This window comes from Paramisgurnus dabryanus, chromosome 23, assembly GCF_030506205.2.
Source record: "Paramisgurnus dabryanus chromosome 23, PD_genome_1.1, whole genome shotgun sequence".
Classification (NCBI taxonomy): domain Eukaryota; kingdom Metazoa; phylum Chordata; class Actinopteri; order Cypriniformes; family Cobitidae; genus Paramisgurnus; species Paramisgurnus dabryanus.
Window position 1 is genome coordinate 11,831,788 of NC_133359.1, and position 15,427 is coordinate 11,847,214.

At 38.3% G+C, this 15,427-nt stretch overlaps 1 protein-coding gene across 3 annotated transcripts in view; it reads right to left on the reverse strand.

Moving 5' to 3' along the window:
- The window catches only part of ppip5k1b (diphosphoinositol pentakisphosphate kinase 1b), a 36,330-nt gene extending 21,436 nt beyond the window's left edge, over window positions 1-14,894 (reverse strand). For 2 of the 3 annotated variants that reach the window (XM_065291851.1, XM_065291844.1), the window contains exons 1-15: window positions 14,741-14,894; window positions 10,782-11,167; window positions 10,321-10,516; window positions 9,356-9,446; window positions 9,195-9,280; window positions 8,434-8,588; window positions 7,688-7,789; window positions 7,430-7,591; window positions 7,211-7,332; window positions 6,494-6,595; window positions 6,281-6,367; window positions 6,122-6,197; window positions 4,875-4,984; window positions 3,542-3,627; window positions 1,515-1,640 (exon numbers count right to left, since the gene is read on the reverse strand). In XM_065291851.1, coding sequence (XP_065147923.1) covers window positions 1,515-1,640; window positions 3,542-3,627; window positions 4,875-4,984; window positions 6,122-6,197; window positions 6,281-6,367; window positions 6,494-6,595; window positions 7,211-7,332; window positions 7,430-7,591; window positions 7,688-7,789; window positions 8,434-8,588; window positions 9,195-9,280; window positions 9,356-9,446; window positions 10,321-10,516; window positions 10,782-10,925 — 1,645 coding nt within the window. In that variant the 5' untranslated portion in view covers window positions 10,926-11,167; window positions 14,741-14,894. Of the gene's footprint in view, window positions 1-1,514; window positions 1,641-3,541; window positions 3,628-4,414; window positions 4,439-4,874; window positions 4,985-6,121; window positions 6,198-6,280; window positions 6,368-6,493; window positions 6,596-7,210; window positions 7,333-7,429; window positions 7,592-7,687; window positions 7,790-8,433; window positions 8,589-9,194; window positions 9,281-9,355; window positions 9,447-10,320; window positions 10,517-10,781; window positions 11,168-14,740 lie in introns of all 3 variants that reach the window. The other variant, XM_065291841.1, reaches the window with a different exon arrangement.
- Window positions 14,895-15,427: the final 533 nt, after the last annotated feature.

The window sequence follows — 15,427 nt, forward strand, 5'->3', positions numbered from 1 at the left end:
TAATGTATTGAGTCTTGGCAAAAAATACAGACAACACATGTGCAGTGTTTATGAAGACATAGCCCAGGACAATGAATACAAAATATTACCACAAAAAAGGATCAACATATATTAACAACAGATAAAATGTAGTAAATGTATTTGGCATTTTTTTGTATATTCAAACAAAACCCACATTCCAGGATATGCTGTTGTTTACTTTAACTTAATAAATTTGTCCAATGGATAACTTAAAAAGTAAATCATACACTTCATATTTTGATGGTTTCATTTAACCTTTGGTGTCATTAAAACAAATATTGTACAAATAAACTTCATTGGACATCACTTTTGGCCACTACCGTATAACTCAGATTTTATATATACTGTAAACAAGTGATTTTTAAGCGAATATTATTTTTCCTAATAAGGGCATCCCAGAGATGTCTGATGATGTTTTAAAGAGTGATACATTTTAGTAACGTTTAGCCATGTCTGTATTGTGGAAGCAACTACACAATCCATGGGAAAGGTGAAGCATGGAATGTTCCATTGACGTCCCTCTGATGGGATTAGTTTAATGAGATGGTTGTTAAGGTATTAAAATGATGCATTATTCCAACATCAAGACTATGCACACATCCACAACCTCTTCTTACCACAGTCAATAGGGGACTCACAGCCAATGGACCTGCAGCTGTCTAGTTAACAATTCAAGGTAAAACAACACCACATTAACCAGTAGTGCAACATAAGCACCCTCTGCTACACAGCTGACGGTGACTCCACAAAAATAGTTTGACCCTAGGGTACTCTGACAAAGTATGTTGCCCAGCTAGATTCAGTGAATGCTTATGCACACCGGGGTTAAGTCATAGTACAAAGAAACTGAAAGCTTAGAAAGGTTATGCTTCGGTAAAATAGATAAAGATAAAGATAAGATAAAGGCGTGTCTGGAAGCAAGCATTAATTCCTAAGCATGCATGGAAAGTCCTGACTCCTGTCCCTACATGCTTCTGTATGCCAAGTATACTAAACAGTCAAGGGAAACAGGTTTCCTGCTGAGACTTGCTTAAAACAGGCATACTTGACACACAAGTAAATCTTGTAAACTTATTGAGTATGGTAGTGCGCAGAGGGAGTATCTTGTTAAGGTTTAAAGTATGAAAGAGACAGACATAGAGGGAGTATAGAGCTTCCATTCAAATCTCTCAAGTTATTGTAAATAGCTGGTTAGTAACATGTGATTACTGTATTGTTTATCTGTTTATTAAAAAACTGGCCTCATAAAGTATTTGGACACTGATGACATACTTAAAATTTTTATTGTGCGAGATTATAAAATAGCAAAATCGAACACAAACAAAGTTAAGCTTTTATCAAATTTGTGATGCATTTACTGTGACACATTTTATGGGTGGGTTCCACTAATGCTTATTACCCAAGTCGTTGGAATGCTTGAGTCTGATTGGCCAGTCACAACATTTGCCGGTTTGTCATTCCCAGATATGTAGGGTGCAGTTTTGGGATTTTACCTTGTCCACCAGGGTACATACAACGGAAGGCTCGTCCAAGCTCCTCAGCCTGAACTCTACCTGCTGGTGTCAGCTCTCCTCCCCACTTTAAAACCAGGAGCAAGGATGGACCCTCTTTCTGAGAATCTAACACAAATTCCAAAGGGTCAGAAAATGTTATCAAAAAGCAAGATGCCAAGTATACTTTTAAAGGGACTAAGTTCAGAGCACACATCAGGTTATATCTACTACATACATCTACCTTTTCATCCACGCATTCAACCACCTATCCATCCATCAATCCATCCACCTATCCATCCATCTATACATAAATCTATCCATCTATCCAACCACCTATCCAGCTATCATCTATCCTTCCATCTATCCACCCACCTATCCATCCATCTATCCAACCACCTATCCAACCATCTATCCAACCACCTATCCATCCATCTATCTATCCATCCATCCATCCAACCACCTATCCATCCATCAATCCATCCACCTACCTACCTATCCATCCAACCATCTATCCTACCACAAATCCACCTATCCAACCACCTATTCATCCATCTATCCATCCATCTATCCAACCACCTATCCATCCATCCATCCATCCATCCACCTACCTACCTATCTACCTATCCATCCAACCATCTATCCTACCACAAATCCACCTATCCAACCACCTATCCAACCACCTATCCAACCACCTATCCAACCACCTATCCATCCATCTATCCAACCACCTATCCAGCCATCTATCCAACCACCTATCCAACCATCCATCCAACCACCTATCCATCCATCTATCCAACCATCTATCCAACCATCTATCCATCCATCTATCCAACCACCTATCCAACCATCTATCCAACCACCTATCCAACCATCTGTCTATCCATCTATCCAACCACCTATCCAACCATCCATCCAACCACCTATCCAGCTATCCATCTATCCTTCCTTCCATCTATCCTTCCTTCCATCTATCCATCCACCTATCCATCCATCTATCCATCCATCTATCCATCCATCTATCCATCCATCTTTCCATCCATCTATCCAACCACCTATCCAACCACCTACCCAACCATCTATCCATCCATCCATCCATCCATCCATCCATCCATCCATCCATCCATCCAACCACCTATCCAGCTATCCATCTATCCTTCCATCTATCCAACCACCTATCCATCCATCGATTCAACCACCTATCCATCCAACCACTTATCCATCCATCCATCCATCCATCCATCCATCCATCCATCCATCAATCCATCCACCTATCCATCCATCTATCCAACCACCTATCCATAAATCTATCCATCTATTCAACCACCTATCCAGCTATCCATCTGTCCTTCCATCTATCCACCCACCTATCCATCCATCTATCCATCTATCCAACCACCTATCCATCCATCTATTCATCCATCCAACCACCTATCCAACCACCTATCCATCCATTCATCCATCAATCCATCCATCTATCCAACCACCTATCCATCCATCCATCCATCCATCCAACCACCTATCCGTCCATCTATCCAACCACCTATCCATAAATCTATCCATCTATTCAACCACCTATCCAGCTATCCATCTGTCCTTCCATCTATCCAACCACCTATCCAGCTTTCCATCTATCCATCCATCCATCTATTCATACATCTATCCATCCATCCATACAACCACCTATCCATCCAATCTATCCAACTACCTATCCAACCATCTATCCATCCATCTATCCATCCATCCATACAACCACCTATCCATCAATCTATCCAACCACCTATCCATAAATCTATCCATCTATCAAACCACCTATCCAGCTATCCATCCATCCATCCATCCATCCATCCATTCATCTCCATCCATCCATCATATGTCTATGACCCCAAGAGAACACAAATTAATATATATCCCAAATGTTTTTATCCCAAGCAACTTAAAAGTACAATAATTCATAGTATTTTATTAGCATGAATACACCTCAAAACAATTCCTAAATAACACATTAATTGATAACATAACATAAATACCTTCTTCCCCACTGGATGCTTTGGGTTGTCTGTTTGCCAGGTAGGTCAGCTGTACCTTCCTGTTGATCCCTGAAAAATGGCCATACCTAAAAAAACAATACACAAGGCAGGGACACAGACATACCACCCCCTCTTAATAAGCATTCTCCCACTGAGAAACACAGACAGACAGCACACATAAGACACAACACTAGCCTAAAACTGCTAGCAGGTGCTCTGTGGCCTCCATGTTTCGGGAAACATGTGTCCGGGTGACCTTCCCAAGCTAGCAGAGGTTAATGTGTGTCATACCAGGGCTGTCTCAAGAGGAATGACAGGCTTTGGGTGAAATAAAACATGACCCCGTCTCTGCAACGGTGCCAGGTTTTGAAACAACACAATACAGCAAGCAATGGAGAATTCTGGATGATTTTTTTTCAAGTTTTTAAGTTTTATTGCAGGTTTAGTTAGACTTTAAAATTTCACAAACCAATGAAGGACCAATTATTCTTGTTTTGTCTTAACTAGCTCTTAACCAAACGAACTCTAGAGTGAATTTACCACCATTAATTCTGCTGCATTGTGTCATAAACCCAAAGTTTTTCCCCAAGCACCCATTTCCTCTGTTAATGTACATTCCTCAAAAAACGATAACATTTTGATTATGAGCCTCATCTAAGCCCGGTAAGAGGTGTAAACAATAAGATATGGAAGACTCATGAGTGATTAGAAACACTTTCAAAATGGCATGCAGATGCCACACAGAATTTCAAAAAGACCCAAAGTTCACAGTCAATTTTAGGGCCCCATTAAAGTGTCAGTAGTTTTTAAAAGATCTCGGGTTAATGAGGGTTATCATCCACTTTGCCTGCATTACAAAATGAGGGTGCGCACTGATTATTGTTCAGGCTGGATTCCCTTATAAGAGACCGGCCGAGACACAAAGAAAGACAAAGAAAGAGAGAGAGAGAGAAAAGATGATGTTAAGAAACTGATGATTCATATGTGGACATTATAGTAAATTGTATACAGATCATATTATACAGTTCATAAAAAACCAAAATGTATTTTTATTGAGAAATACCTCGTCTTATAATATTATGTCTGCAAATGCAAGTCTGATGAAAACAATTACTGCATGTTTTTATGACAAAAAGTGCAGTAAATATGGAAAATGAACCGATTTCGTGGCCTACTATTTACCATATTTCCTCTAGTATATTTCCATTAAACAGACCTTTTACCACGTTAGCTAAAGCACTCGGAAACTTGTAAAGGAATGAAAAAAACTTCAGAACAATCAAAATGTACTGTAAAGAAGGGCAGCTATTTTATTTCTCAACAGCTTACTCACATCTCCAGAACCGTCTTTAGTTGCTCGAGTTTGGATTTCTTTTCTTCAATCTCGCAGTCGTTGTGCTGGACGAGTTCTGCCAGGAGCTGACGCGCAATGTCCAGCACTTCCTGCCAACACACAAGAAAGTATCTGAGAAAGCATTCCAGCTTTATGGATATGACATTTCGTTCAAGGAAATTAAAGGAACAGTACGTAAGAAATGTATATCAATTAATCATAAAATGGCCCTGATATGTCACTAGACATTTAGAAATCATTTTCATTTCAAATACTTATATCACTGACAACAGTGGTCTGGCCAGGATATTGTCATTTAAAAAGTGGAGTTGCAGCCCTCAACTGATGTTTATGTTTTCATTTTGTGTATTGGCCACTAGTTGGGTGATTGCAGTACCAGTTTTAGCCACAAGTTTTGTTATTGCAATACCAGTTTTGGCCCCAATCCTACATACTGTTCCTTTAAATATAATTTTTAGAAAATGTATTTATTACCAATATACTGAACCATCTGTTTTAACAGTAGTTGCCTGTGTTTTTCAATGGGCTTTGGGTTTTTGTCGTCATTTTAACTCTTTCCCCGCCAGCGTTTAAAAAAAAAAGTTGCCAGCCAGCGCCAGCATTTTTTATGATTTTAACAAAGGTTTAATGCTTTCCATAAAATGTTCTTCATCAAATATATGAACATACAATAAAGAAAATGAAAGAACAGCCCATTTGCTTAAAAAAATTTAGAAGAAAAAATAATAGGCTTTATGCCCAGCTGCACTACTTCCTGAACTTCAGCCTGCTCCTTGTTTCCTGTCTGCCATTATTGGACAAACTGATTAATCCAGGTATGCCTGACCTCAGTAGTCACAAAAACAATAATCAGACACACCTGGATTAATCAGTTTGCCCAATAATGGCAGACAGGAAACAAGGAGCTGGCTGAAGTTCAGGAGGTAGTGCAGCTGGGCATAAAGCCTATTGCAAGGGCTTTTGATAGAGATCAGATTCAGAGCGATGATCAAAACATACACGGAGTTTGAACTGTTTGACCTAAGAGGATGCTTCTGGGTTTTATAAGTTGGGTAAGAGCAACACCTGGTGAATAATAGCGAAAATACGGATTGCCGGAAAAACGCGTCATTGGCAGGGAAGCGTTTTCTCTTAATTGACAAGTTAACTCGTCAATGGCGGGGAAAGAGTTAAAGCATTTGAGATCATTTGCTATACATCAAACAGCACCTTTAAATCAAACCAACCTGGAGTTGTTTTGGTTTCTTTAGTTTGAGTTTTCCAGTCTTATAGCCGCCATACTTTTCAAACAGATCAAAAAACCTAAGAGAGAAACGGACATATTGAGAAAGCAATAAAACAAAACTGGAATACAGTTGCGAACACTTCCAGAACCTAAAACTTACAAGGCATTTCGAACCTCCATCTTCATCTTCTGTTTGGGCGTACGATCACCATGCCGAATTACAGCAATAACACAACGGAGTTCCATCCTTCAGACAAACATGACAATGTATTTTTATTAACAACACTCGAGTACTATAACATTTCCAGAATGTTTATGCTCAACATAGCAAATCCAATATCTACAACAGGACAGGACACAGTGATAAACTCACATGGTTCCTGAGGTAGTCGGGACAATAGGGATGTCCTCTGCTTCCATAGGGATAGACCAGGGAATGTGGAACTGAGGAGCCAGCTCTCGCATCACCATGTTCCTGAGGGAAACATATCAATGGGACACATGAAGTTCTCATACTACAGTACAGTACAGTACTACAGTAGTATGTCAAGTGCACTTCTTACTAAACCCATTACTACTTAAAAGAAAACACCACCGTTTTTCAATATTTTACTATGTTCTTACTTCAACTTAGACAAATGAATACATACCTATCTTTTTTCAATGCGTGCACTTAATCTTTGAACAGCGCGTTGTTTATGTGTTAGCATTTAGCCTAGTCCCATTCATTCCTATGGCTCCAAACAGGGATGAATTTAGAAGCCACCAAACACTTCCATGTTTTCCCTATTTAAAGACTGTTACATGAGTAGTTACACGAGTAAGTATGGTGGCACAAAATAAAACTTTTGTTTGGAGCCATGATAGGAATGAATGGGGCGAGGCTAAATGCTAACACATTCAAGAAACACTGTACAAAGATTAAAATGTATTCATTAATCTAAGTTAAGGTAAAAACATAGTAAAATATTGAAAAACTGTAATGTTTTCCTTAAATAATCCACCCAATTCAGAGAGAAATCAAATATAGACAGTTCATTATAAAAAGATTCAGGTACATCCTATAAGACACACCCCATGTCTCACTTACCCCAAAACTTTGGCACAATCGTCATAGTATTTCATAGAATTCTTTACAAAGCTGAAGCCATTGACGTCACAAACGAACGAATGCCCGTTTGCTCGGAGGAGATCAAAACCACAAACTGTTTGCTGGGTTGGAAAGATGTTATTATGAAAAGTTATCACATTTTACTTTTCACATTTTAGGCTAAAGATATTAATGAAAGCTCTTCTATGTTCACCTTACCTTAAATGCAAGGCACACTTTTCTTGCCACAAGTTTCTCCATCGCGGTGAGCATCACAGGATACCGAATCTCTTTTCCTTCACTATCGCGCTCCACTTTACCATCTAGAGCGGGAGACTTACGGGCCTCTGCGTGGGCATAATCAGGTCCTACTGTGTAAACCTACCACACAATAAACTTTATTGTCCAGCCACCATCTAATGTCTATAATGCAAGACAATCACATTATATAACAAATACACACACACACACACACACCTTTACATCCGTTCCATCTGTGGGCATGAATTCCTCATAGATATACGAGCCAGTCTTTCGAACGGTGCTTTCAGGAGAGTACACACTACTCCGACTGCCGATCTAAAGGGAAATAAATTATAGCAGTTATTGATCATTAAAGGAAAACACCAGTTTTTCAATATTTTACTATGTTCTTACCTCAACTTTGATGAATATACATACCTATCTTTATTCAATGCGTGCACTTTTAATTTTTGTACAGCGCTTCTTGAATGTGTTAGCATTTAGCCTTGCCCCATTCATTCCTTAGGATCCAAACAAAAGTTTTATTTTGTGCCACCATACTTACTCGTGTAACTACTCATGTAATTAAATATGGAAAACATGGAAGTGTTTGGTGGCTTCTAAATTCAGCCCTGTTTGGAGCCATAGGAATGAATGGGGCTAGGCTAAATGCTAACACATTCACGAGGCGCTGTACAAAGATTAAAAGTGCACGCATTGAAAAAAGATAGGTATGTATATTCATCAAAGTTGAGGTAAGAAATAGTAAAATATTAAAAAAGGTGGTGTAAGGCCATGGCTAATGGAACGAAAATGTATAATAAATTCCGTCCATCTATTCTCCTACTGCTTATCCAGAAACGAGTCAAGTCCAACAATAATTTCTAATTTTTATTTTAAAATAGATAAGAAGCCCACAGAAGTATACTGTGAGTCCAGACATACCATATGGAGTCTATGATGTCATTTCAGTACTGTACCTTTCTAAACAGGCGTTGACTGCCTCCACCAGCCGATGTTGGATAATAAATGTACACATTGTGGTCTTCTGCGCAGACAGGCTTCTCCACAAAGGGCTTGTGAAATATTTCCCCATTCACTTCAACGTGGTCCTCACTTTCTACTAAGTTACACTCTGATGTCACAAACAGGAACAACAAAGTCAAACCTGAATTGTTCATGCCTGTGGATAGCTTTTCTTATTGGCATACAATATCTGCAGTTAGTGATTCAATAAATTATGCAAATCATGGTGCAAACATGACGAAAAACGCCATCTGGCACGTCTTGGTTCCAGATCTTGCCCTGCATGCTGAGCTATGGTGATGAATACTGTGATTTGACATTATTTACTGGGACTGTACCGCATTGCGTCAACTCTACAAATCATTAATAGCACTTTGAAATGCCAACCCATACATAATATGTATACCCACACAATAAGCCTTATTTGCATAAAATAATACTTGCACAAAGATCTTTGCTTTAAGATACTGCACGCACAACCGTTTAGTAAAACAGGATAAAAATTTCCCAATACAGAGATGAGCTAGCTATGTAGTGTACACACTAAGAGGAACTTCTCATTAAGTGGGTGCTGACTGCAGTCATTTAAACAACACAAAACAGGAACATGCTATTACCGAAGTATAAACTGACACCCAGTAATGGCAATTCAGTCTGCAAAACCTCCATGCAATGATCTAACGTATCACAATAGTCCCAAAACGATGACCTTTACCCTCTGGTCTGTCAGGGTCCCGGTTCAACACTGCATAGCGTGGAAGGTCGATGCCCTCCTCCTGAAGAATCCTGTACACTTGCCTCCTATAACCGTAAAAAATAGTTTAGTCTACGTAACAGGGTTTGCTTAAAAAGAAAGCTATTATTTTCTTTCCATACCTGTCCTGAATAAAATACTGCATGTTGAGGTCATTAATGAGGAGGGGGTTTCGTAGTTTGGCATAACTCACTGCTTTGTCAAGGGGAAATCCTGTAAGGTAATAGATAAAACATATCACCAAACATAATCAAAATTATGATTATTTAAAGAAACTCTCCAGTTTTTTTTATATGCTAATTTTCCAGCTCCCCTAGAGTTAAACATTTTATTTTTACTGTTTTGGAATCCATTCAGCCGATCTCCAGGACTTGCAGTACCACTTTTAGCATAGCTTAGCACAATCTATTGAATCTGATTAGACCATTAGCATCGCGCACAAAAATAACCAAAGAGTTTTGATATTTTCCCTATTTACATGAGACGCAATTATATTACGCAGTGTTCGAAAATAGTTCCCTGCTTTTGAGAGTTACCAAGGGGACTACTTTCAGGCACTGCGTAATATCATTGCGCCTGCTGCAGCCATGGTATGACAGCAAAGTCCTTGATTATTACGCCAGCATGAGAGTATAGTTCCTAGGCATATCTGCTTAAAAAAAAATCGCAACTTTTCATTTTCCGTCAGTCTTAGTACACAATGTAACTACAGAAGAGTCAAGTTTTAAATAGGAAAGATATTGAAACTCTTTGGTTATTTTTGAGTGCGATGCTAATGGTCTAATCAGATTCAATGGATTATGCTAAGCTATGCTAAAAGTGCTAGTGCCAGACCCGGAGATCGGCTGAATGGATTCCAAAACAGTAAGAATAAAATGTTTAACTCTAGGGGAGCTGGAAAATGAGCCTATTTTAAAAAAAGTGGAGTTTCCCTTTAACATTGTATAATTAATACAAAACAACTTATATTTACACCAGTGCTGCCTAAAGTAATTCAGGGAAGCTATAGCAATATAAGGAACATAAGGAAGCAATAAAGCACAATCAAATTTCAAGCTGTCGACATTTAAAAACTATATGACGATACCTTTGGAATGGAAAGAAATGAGGCAATCACACAGTGGCCACTTCTCCACTGGTTCATTGAGAATAACCTCTTCAGAAAAAATCACAACGGTGATGTACTCAAATTTACAGAGTCTCTCCAGGATTTCAGTCATTGGTTTAGAGTTAGATTTCTTCATCATGGAGCAGATCCCCACCACTATCTGACGCTCCATTGACTGACAGCAGAAAAACAATAGGAAATGTAAGAGCTTTGTATCAGTAAGACTTTAAAATCTGTTAACAGCAACATAAGAAATGATGACTGAACATCAAGACTACTCTACAGTAAATTACCGTAAACAAAGAAAGATTTGGCAACCCTGCCACAACTATCAAGACAGCAATTTTACAATTTTTTTTTCTTTTTGTGTTTCATAGAAGAAACACAAAAAGGGGAAGGGTGAACTGCTGTTTCGAAAAGTAATTCAAAGGTTTTCATACCTGATCCTCGTCTTCATCCTCCCCATAAGACCTTGAGATGTCTCTCATGTCTGTATCATCTAGTTCTTTGCTCTCATCATTCTCACAGCCAATCATGAACCGAGGAAGTCCACCATCGCATGCCACTTGCTTTGACTCCGACATTTCTGTGGAGTCTTTATCAAATGTTCAAAATCCCCGCATACCATCTCGTGCTGAAATTCGGTGGTGGAACCATTAAACAGATGAGGTGTGCAATCCAGTCAGATGAGGGTGAAAATCTTTAAAGCCAAGGGTGACTTGATACAGTGTTTTTTAAAAATTTGGGGTCATCTTTTTAAGTAAAAGCTGGGAACATGGTTTAAGCTCATCTTAAATAATCCTGGTCATGTCCTTCCAGTTCCTACCTGTAATACAACAAATCCAAAATGCAAAATTACATCTTAAGGAAAAAAATGATAATAATGTACAATCATTTACAACAGTGCACCTTCAGAAAAATAACCAAAATGGTCCCTTGCCGTCAATAGAGGTACCCTTTCAAAAAGTTCACCTTTGGATGTCAATTGTTTAAAGTTGGATGTCAGTTTTGGCCACTATTGTAAAAATTTACATGGACATCTTTAAAGTCTCTGTAAAGTCAATCTTGAAAATGTTTTTAAACACATTCGAAATGTATTGCTGAAACACACAATGACTGAACTAATAGTACTGAATTGAAGAGTTAAATCGTTGAACAGTTTTTTTTCGTTAAGGGTTTTTTTTTAAGCGGGCCTAAAACGGTGGCTCAATGATGCAATTGAGTCACCATGCATGATCCTGCCCCTAAACAATCAGGTTTAAACAGTATTAGAGACGGCAGCTTTCCCGTGAGTGGGTGTGATTTATCTTCTGAAATCTCTATTAATATAAAAATTATATAATGTTGTATGTATGTTGCAAACATGTCTATAGTGCAAATAGGATTAGTTGTAATACCCAACACATGTACCAATTCTTTGCCGTTCAACTAGTTAAGCAAGTCTGTTTTTGTAGTAAAGAGTTTCCAAAGCAATGCCATGGTGCTCCATGCCGTCAAGCATGCTGACTTCAAAGGAAAGAATGCATTCTGTTGGAGATACATCGTCTACATCATATCATATTTCCATACCCTTGCTGATATAGTTTTGCAAACCCTGCAGCAGGTTACAGTAAGGTCATGTTAGCTATGCCTGCTAGCTACTCCTCTAAAAAAAACATCCGACTGTTACTCAATGTTCCACAACTATCTCCTACTATCTAAATTATCCTGAGGATATTTTTTACATGCTCTATAAACTTCCCATCAATCATTTAGAAATGAAATCATATCACATCATCGTCTGATGTCAGCATGTTGCACACTTTATTAAAACACTACAAGATGGCAACCACAAGTGTGACAAGGGGCCAAATATAGCCCTGGGCCCCTGGCATAGGTCAGTGCAGGGTAGGTGTGACACTTGGATCAGGTGTTAGGTCTACGCTTCCAGAGATAATTCTTTGCACCGTGGATGTGTTGACAGGAAACATTAAGTTAAGAGGAGGCTGTCTTTAGCGACACACGGTCAGGGGAACACGAACCGAGATAAACAACTCATAAATAAATCTTACTACCACTTAAAGCCACAATTAACCAGACCATGGTGTAATATCAAAGATAATAAAGAGATAAAGATGTACTGATGATGATGTTTTTAAGGTTGTATTGTGCACCCTTCGAAAACCAAGACAAGGTAATCAATTGTAACAAAGGTATCCTGACAAAGCACACTTGTACATGCAGTAAAATGCATGCATTGACATTTGTGCCTTGTTTTGCTGGGCCTGGCCTGTCTTATTTCAGACCTGAAAAGCTAGATTGCGTTTACTTTATTCATTTTTCAAGCTTAAGTGCACTGTGAAAATATTTAAAAACAAACTGACTATTTTTAGCTTATATTAGAAATATGCCTGCTATTAAATATGTTTTATTGCTCGAATGCATGCCTTTGTACAAAGTAAAAACTTACTTAAAGGGATAGTTCACCAAAAAAGGAAAATTCTGTCATAATTTACTCATCCTCATGTTGTTTTAAACCTGTATGAATTGATAAACACAAAAGAAGATATTTTGAGAAACAATGGTAAACACACAGCATATAGTGTTCATTGACTTTCATAGTATGAAAAAATATTTTGGAAGTATTGTGATAAATGATGAAGAAAATATTTTGATAAATGATGGAAAGCAGCACACAGTTGACTGAAGCCATTCAATTCCATCATATTTTTTATTCCTACTATGGAAGTCAATAGACACTATATGCTGTGTGTTTACCATCATTTCCCAAAATATCTTATTTTGTGTTCATCAGAAAAAAATTATTAATACATGTTTAGAACAACATGAGGGTGAGTAAATGATGACAGACTTTTCATTTTTGGGTGAACTATCCCTTTAAAGCATGCACAGTAAGACAGTTACTATTTTATTTTATATTATATGTATATTACATGTATATCCTTATTGGGTTTGTTGTGTTGTAAATCGTACAGACAATTAAAAATAATAATAATAATGATCTTAATATTGTTTTTCCTAATTTAACATTTTAAGTTTTCTTTCTTTAAATTTATTTATATTGTTTATTCCTATCTATATAGTTTATATCAAAACTGTGGTAAGAAATCGTACTATATGTTTTGCATGAAACCAATAAACCACGAAACTTAAAACAACCGATTACAATTGCAATATGTACAGAACTACAGTAAGTTGACTAACTTGTCTGACAAATGATTAAAGGCGGAGTCCACGATGTTTGAAAAACGGTTTGGAAAAGGAGACGGGCCGACTACCAAAACACACTTATAGCCAATCAAATCAAATCAAATGCCGGGTTGCGTATGTGTGGGGCGGGTCTATCAACAGAAGGTCCAGATTCTATTGGGGTAGGGGCGTGTTTGTTTAGGCGATTTCAAATATCAACACTGGCTTTCAAACATCATGGACTCCGCCTTTAACTGTCAGGTTAACTTTCCTGCTCTATCCATACTGTCCTAATACTGTATACGTACTGTTAGTTAAAATTCCAAATCCAAAAATAAGCCACATGTAAAAACTAACTGGGAACTTCTGCCTATAGCCCACCTTACATTTAGCAAACACTTTTAAAATCTGATTTGTCCTACATGTTTAAATGATTGACAAAGTTCAAAGGCATCTGCAGATGTCAGATAACTACCTTACAAATTAACCATAATGAATGAGAAGACGTGACACAGCAAGAGAGGGTCAGTGTTCCTCGTGGGGAATGTCAGATCTGCAGCTGTCTGAACACAGTGCTTGCATTTTAACACTGCCTTAAAAGTACTCCGACGAGGCCAATCCAAAGCACCCAAATGACATTTTGTTGAATGCAGTGACGGACCAATGAAAGGAAGTCAAGCGAGCTATGCACTGCGGCGCCTATTATATGAGCCCTCAAGCGAACTTATAGGTGTGTTCGACTTCATGCAGCGCTGCGCAGAACGCATGACATCACGGTACCGCGAGAGTGATTCGAAAGCACAGCTCTCGCGGTACACTGATGTCATGTCTGCGCCTCGCTGCATAAAGTCGAACATGCCCTAATCTGTTTCGAGGCAGTGAAACTAATGATGATGACAACCACAATCATCAAAACATGACACGAATGTTTAAGTAAAATAAGGTCAATATATAAGATAATACAATGTACTGTGCTGCAGACAGAGTTAGCGATTAGACTACACGCAAGACCACACATTATACTACACAAACATACCACCATAAAACGACATAATCACAGCACACCTCATTTCGTCGTATCGCTCGTAGCTACCTCGCTCCATCACACCCAGCTGCTTTCACGCACCGTTTGAACTTCACAAACACCAACTTTAGATCTAATTGAAAACAAATAGCAGTGACTGCGACGTGACATTGTGCATACTGATACTCACTCACTCGTTTGAAAGAATAAGTTGATGTTAATAAGTTGATGGCTAAAAGCGCGGGACTTCCTTGTCTGTTGACAGTACAGTGTGAAAGTGAATCTCCGCATGAAGTTACCTCCAGAAAACATTACACAGGCGCTTCAGGGTTGCCAGATCTGTGTAACAAAATCATTCCAATGGCAAGTCAACTAGCCCAATGACCAAATACCAAAACTACAAATATTTCTCTCCCATACCTAAATTACATGTTTTGCAGTCACTGTTATGCATTACACACAATGTCTTAAAATACTGTATAGTAGTGATAATAAACACAGTATGTGTTTATAAATAAAATCATTTACATTAGGGTTGATAGCTGGTGAAAAGCTTTCAACCTCGACCCAAGGAAACATATGCGGAAACGGTTTAAAACAAGTAGTTGAATATCGCGGTAAACTCGAGGACTTGGCAACACTAACAGCGCTTTCTGTCGTGCTGTAAACGCTGAAACTACACAAAGATGACTGCCACCTACAGCACTGGAGAAACTTCACAACATGAGTTTCACTGAACACTGAAAGTGGCTTGATGTGCAACAAATAGACTTAAGGTGTTCAAAGTAATGTTCCATGGCCAGAAAAGTAAGAAAAGATGTTATTGGGGGAAATTTTCTTAGCTAAATTGTTGAATGTTTGCATACTTCTTTC